Here is a 6000-nt window from a genome sequence, read left to right as displayed (position 1 = left end):
TTGGGCTTCCACAAAGGCTGAAAGAGATAGAGGAAATAGCATCTTTGCCTTTCATGTGGCAAGTGTTGTTGGCAGCACTTGATTACATCAATCTTGTGCATAAATATGATCCGGCCTCTGCATTACCTCATTCTTGATAAGACAAATAAGACAAATATAAAACACAGCCCACCCAGTGTTTCATCAACCAAGCGATTAAAAACACGGTCATGTTGCTATCTCATAAGAATATGCTTAAGAATCTGCTCAGACTTTTTCTTCTGCAGTTTTGCTTCGTAGTATTAAAAAAATATTCTAGAAATATTCAAAAAATATTCTATTTGATTAGCACTCACCCTTCAATATTCGAATTCACTTCACACCCAGAACTGTGCTATTCGCACAGTTCTGGGTGCTCGCTGGTGTATGACGGGCTTCTGTGGCCTTGCAAATTCAGCCAATCAGCAAGCACAAAAAAGACTATTCATGTTCACAAAGGTAAGTGGCAAAATAGCTGAGCATAATAACAAAGTTAGTTGACACAGAAGCTCTAAAAATATAGACCAAGACACATCCATGTAAAAACAGAAACTGACTGTGGCATTGGGATATTCACTGAAAGGACAGGAGCACATCCCCCAACTAAGGTCGTCTGCAGCTAATGGCAGCATATTTGATAGAATCAAAGTGTGAAAATACAATTCTTAAAAATTGCACAGTGTGCTTCTAGCCTCAAAGAAACATGTACAGTAATACAGAATGGTTGAAAGTAAGCAGATGGTAGAAAAACGTCGTATGTGGCAACGGTGATGCAGTGAATCTACGCACCATCAAGGGTGCTTGTTTCACCCCCCCAAGGACAAGCATTCAAGGCAAACCTTCGGTTGTTCCAGCAGCGTTCAAGGACAACACAAGGCAGAACATTGGCTGTCTAAAGGGAAGTCTTTACAGATGCAGAACCGAAAGGTGGGAGGAGGCAAAAGTGGCGGTGGCGCGTGTTGTTTCAGGAAGGCAGACCGCCATGTCCTAGCGTGACGGATTGCTGTCCCTGTCCTTGCTGGTAAGCTTCTCAATGAGCTCCTGCAGAGGCACCAGCTCCCGCCGATCAATGAGCCCAAACTCCTGGACAAAGAAGATGAAGTGCTTGAAGCTGGTGTTGAGGTGTGCCTCCTCGCCCAACTGCACCACCTCCGAGAAGTGCTGATGATAGATGTGTGCGTAGACTCGAAAGAGCCGCTTCAGGATTGTCTTTGCAATTGAGAAGAAATTCTTGGGGAAGGGCACACCTGCGTACAACATGGATGCAAATTATAATGCACACAGCTACTCAAAGGACTCAGAAACGATGCCACGCAAGGCTAGCCAAGGTCCACTTATAATGATGACAATAATCTGCATGCACTACATTCCATTGGCAGTAACCTTAGGCTGGAAACAAGTGGCTCAGATAAACACGTACAGTTGTGTATGGGATGCTTTCGGACACCTTCAATAGTGAGGGAATACACAATAGACTGGTTTAGTAGGCAAGTCCATCTTCATGTGTGTTGCATTGGTTCAGGGGTGCAACAGCCGAAATAGAATTTGGAGCAATTTTTGGAGCAGTGAAAGTTTACTTTTGGAGCGCTAAAATGCAGTTTCTGAAAAAAAAACATCCACTTTTATGATGAAAGAACAAATTTTCAGCAGTATAAAAAGAGAAGGCTTACATTCAGAGAAAAATAATGTAAAAACCATTCAATATCACCTGAATCGTGCAAAGTAAACATAAGCACTGCCATTTCAATAAAGGTAGTACTTTTAACCACCCCACTGAGCAAAAAATGATAAATCCGCATTAGCCTTCTCCGCATCTTTCAAATAGTTTGACAGACTAAGTTAATTGAACTAAGGATCTGTCAAGCTGGTGACCTCGAAAATTGGGGGATTAGTGAAACTGAGGAGTAGAGGCAAGAGAAAAAAAGAAAAAAAAAAGATTCACATTTTTTAAAAAGCGCGAGCAATGTCACACACTGCTCCAAATGCTTGCCGGTAGCATTTTCAGAAGTCAGCAATCATACTAGTACTGACAGCTATGCAGCGTATACACGCGTGAGTAAATGAACAAAATGAGCTGCGTCTTGTGACTCATACCTGTGTCACACGGGCGCGCAAAAAGTCTTTTAAGTAAGCGGTCTTTTACGAAGTTGAAAGACTTTTAACAAAGAGGTGTTGCGGAGCAGACACACGGCAGCAACGATCTCCTTTTAGTGTTTTCGTTCGAAGACGCTAGCGAAAGCCTGGCGCTAGCAGTTAAAAGAGAAGCAATGAAAATTAAACGATGTATCACGATGTACAAATTAAAGACTTGTTGCACTGCTCGTTTCTTCAAATAAATTTAAGAATAAGAGATGAAGAAACACCAATGTGAAAGTTTGTTGCACTAGTTAAGGAAGCATTCCCATAACTAGCGACGTGCACAAGTCCGTCTGGCACCACGGGGCACCACTGTGGAGAGCTTGCGCAGCGAGCTCGAAAGACAGTGCACCAGCATGCGTGAAACCATCACTCCTGAGAAGCGAGTCAGCATTGCCCTATACAAGCTTGACCACTTGAATGACGGGCAAACACACGACTGCCACGCTTTCCTCGCTTGTGCAAAATGGCACGGTGCGAGACCGAGCGTCCCCACGTAATATTGCCGACGCGTCGTAGCTGCTCACGAGAGTAGAAAACGAAATAACCATTAAAAGAGTTCAATACATCTTCTGCAGGATATGAAATTTGTTTTTACAAAGAGTTTTGGTGAAAGAAAAATAAGCATTCGCTCTTTTTTTTCCACCATTCGAAAATTGCTGGCGCCCACTGGTTTCGAGGCTACTCATTCGGAGCCGTAAAAGAGATCGACGAACTCAGTTTACGAAAAAGACCGCTTCTGAAAAGGAGTTCGCTCTGTGCCGTGTGTCTGCTGTCAGGAACTCCTTTTCGGAAAAAGACCGCTTACTTGAAAGACTTTTAAGTGCCCGTGTGACAGGGGTATAATGCCAAGAGCCCCTTTGAAATCATATACGCTTTTCTGCAGGACACTGGCGTACTGTGGACAAGGCGACTTAAGCAGAGTTTAGCACGGATTGGAGCAAGGGCATGAAATTTTCTAACACTGCTACGCCCCCTCCCCCATCCTCTTTTTTTCCCCCACGATGAAGTTAGGTTAAGGTCACAACTTTTCAGCTCACTTGCAAGACCAGTTCTACCCGATAAAATAACAACGACACGCGCCCGTCAATCCGGTGACAACACCGGATAGGTATTCATCGCCGGGACGATGCAACTAATGCAACTTAAAGATAGAAAAAAGTTTTGTGTGCCTCAGATATGGCGACCAACGCGGTCGCCGGCAATGCTGGCATTTGCAGCACGTCGATTTTGCTCACACGAGAAATATTCAGTATGCGCTTTCAGCTCTAACTGCAAATATGCCATAGCCACATTTGTTGACTGGGAAGTTCATATCTCCCTCCAAGCGTTGGTGGCTATGGCAACGCATTTTTGTCTAGAAGTTGCGTTGTCCTGCCAATAGGTATCCGCTGCCATCAACGAACAGATGGGGGTGCGGCTTTGTTACTTTAGCTGGTCGATAGCGTGTCGCGAGTGCCCTGACCTATGTGAATATCTGACACCGCGGATAAGGGTTAGCGACTGCGCACTTGGATTGATTGATCATGCAAACTGCAGGTGACAAATGTGGCCTGTATTTTTCGCTGAAATTTGCGCAACTAAAAAAATTTTGAGGCTGATTGAGCATTTTGGTGCAGCGTGGTAAAATTTCAGTAAGTTTCATGGTTTTGCCATAGCTGAGTGCAGAAATGGGGATCTGTATCAAATTGGGACAATAGGGGCATCTGTTGAACCCCTGAATGAACCCCTGACCCCTATAGAAGTCGTCCACGTAGTAATATAAATGCAACGGACAGTAAGGCCACACTGTTAACCCCCGAGCACAATTCTATAGGGTTTGGCTTTTTTAACTGAAAGCATGCATTTAAGAGAGCATTAAGGTGGTGGTTCCATTCCTGCGGCACCCGCTCTGCATTTTAGTCATTGTGTGCTGAAGCACTACGCTTACTGCACTCACCGTATTGATGTGAATTGTACTGCATTAGAAAGCTTACGTTCTCCACTTTCTAATGACAACTAGTAATGTCACCTAGCCTGAAGCAATATTGCATAGTAATAAAAACAGTGCAAGCAAAAACCACTGTTCTTACTGTACAAGCCTTCGTTGTACTAGACGTGTGGCAAAAATGTTCAACATAACCAAATGAAGTTTACTGAGCCTCTTAATAAAGCCTCTTAATGAAGGTTTCTATAAAGAGATACAGCCAGTAAAGCAGTTAAGTGATAAAGGCTCCAATGAAAATGGGCAAAATAATGTAAGTTTATGAGTGAATAAATTTTATGTTTTGTATAGAACAACAATATTGAATGTGTTTCCAGGCTACAATGTATTTATTGTCTGCATGAAGTTCTTTTGCGTTCTGAAAAATAGTTCATAAATTATTACTACTTGAATTCAGCAATATACGGCTCCACATGTTCAGGCATTACCAACGAAGAGACAAAACTATCCAAGCTGAAACTTTCAATACTGAAGCAGCAAGCCTTTCCCTGGGTTTCTATGAAGAGAAAACTATCTTAAGTTAATTAGAAAATTGTAGGACAGCAGTGAATTTACCTCATTTTTCTGCTTGCCAGGTTCATACAAATCTACTTTTATTTTTCATTTACAGGTTAACTCACAACAATTATCGCACATTAGCAGGACCATGTCATGTCTTGTAATTACTAGTGCTCACTAACTTGAAACAACAGATTTTCAAGAAGTAACAAATCTTGCAAATATTTTTTGCTGGTGGCGCTGTCTGTGGAAAAGCCATCAAGTTGCCTCGCGTCAGTTCCGAGGTTTGTCATAAGTGGCGCCGCTAAACATGAGTGCCCCCAAACACGCATGGGTTATTTCTCCAGACTCCATACTTCAGTGTTAAGATTAGTGGTTCAATCTAGTCGCTGCTGCAGTGTGAAGAGAACTCGTTTTAGAGCTGAAAGAATTCACTATAACATAATTCTCTATAACTGAGCAGTTCATTTGTGTATATATGTGTGAGTGCGCCTTCCAAGTATGAGTGTCGTGTTGCTTGACATCATCTTTCCCTCCACCTGCTCCCCACGCACGCACCACAACATGAGCAGAGTAACCCTAATCTCTACTCATATTTTGAGAAGCCGTAACATTTTGAGAAGTCGGCAATCATGCTAGTATTCACAGTTATACAGTGTATAAACGCACGAGTAATGGAATAAAATGAGCTGTGTCCCGTGACTAGTGCTAAAAGCCCTTTCCAAATCGCAATACTCTTCTGCAGTACACTGGTGTACTGCAGTGAAGGTGGCTTAAGCAGCATTCTGCAAGGGTTTAAGCAAGGCCAAGAAATTTTCGACCACCACTATCCCCCCCCCCCCCCCCCAATTCTCTTTTTTTCGCCACGATGAGGTTAGGTTTAAGCCAAAAGTTGCCAGATCACTTGCAAGGCGTGTTCTACTAGATAAAGTAACAAATACATGCGCCCGTTGATCCAGTATTTGGTATTTATTGCAGGGAGGACACAACTAAAGCAACATAAGCAGAAAAATATTTCATGTGCCTTTGCTATGGCACACAAAACGCCGGTGTCCACAGCATGCTGACTCTGTTCAGGTGCTAAAAACGCGGTATGCGCTCACCGCTTGAGCTGCTAACATTCCATAGGTACGTTTGCCAACCAGGAAGTTCATATTTCGCGCGAGACGTTGGTAGCTACTGTAATGCATTTTTGTGTAGAAGTTGCGTTGTCTACCGAAGGGTATCCGATGCAGTCAGCGAGCAGACGGGCATGCGGCTTCGTTATTTTAGCTCGCCGATCGCGTCTCGCGAGTGCTCTGAAATAATGAGAATGTATCTGACCCCGCGGTTTATGGTTAGGGTCTGCACACTTACATTGATTG

The 6000-nt window shown here is 43.3% G+C and overlaps 1 protein-coding gene across 1 annotated transcript in view; it reads right to left on the bottom strand.

Annotated features, from left to right (window-relative positions):
* Nucleotides 1–233: 233 nt before the first annotated feature.
* Nucleotides 234–6000, bottom strand: part of mats (MOB kinase activator-like 1) — a 28922-nt gene continuing 23155 nt past the window's right edge. The window contains exon 3 of the mRNA XM_037413344.2: nucleotides 234–1265. Within this exon, the coding sequence (XP_037269241.1) occupies nucleotides 1006–1265 (260 nt within the window). The 3' untranslated portion in view covers nucleotides 234–1005. The remainder of the gene's footprint in view (nucleotides 1266–6000) is intronic.

Source organism: Rhipicephalus microplus, chromosome X, assembly GCF_043290135.1.
Source record: "Rhipicephalus microplus isolate Deutch F79 chromosome X, USDA_Rmic, whole genome shotgun sequence".
NCBI classification, from domain to species: Eukaryota; Metazoa; Arthropoda; class Arachnida; order Ixodida; family Ixodidae; genus Rhipicephalus; species Rhipicephalus microplus.
This window is presented reverse-complemented; position numbering and strand designations above follow the sequence as displayed.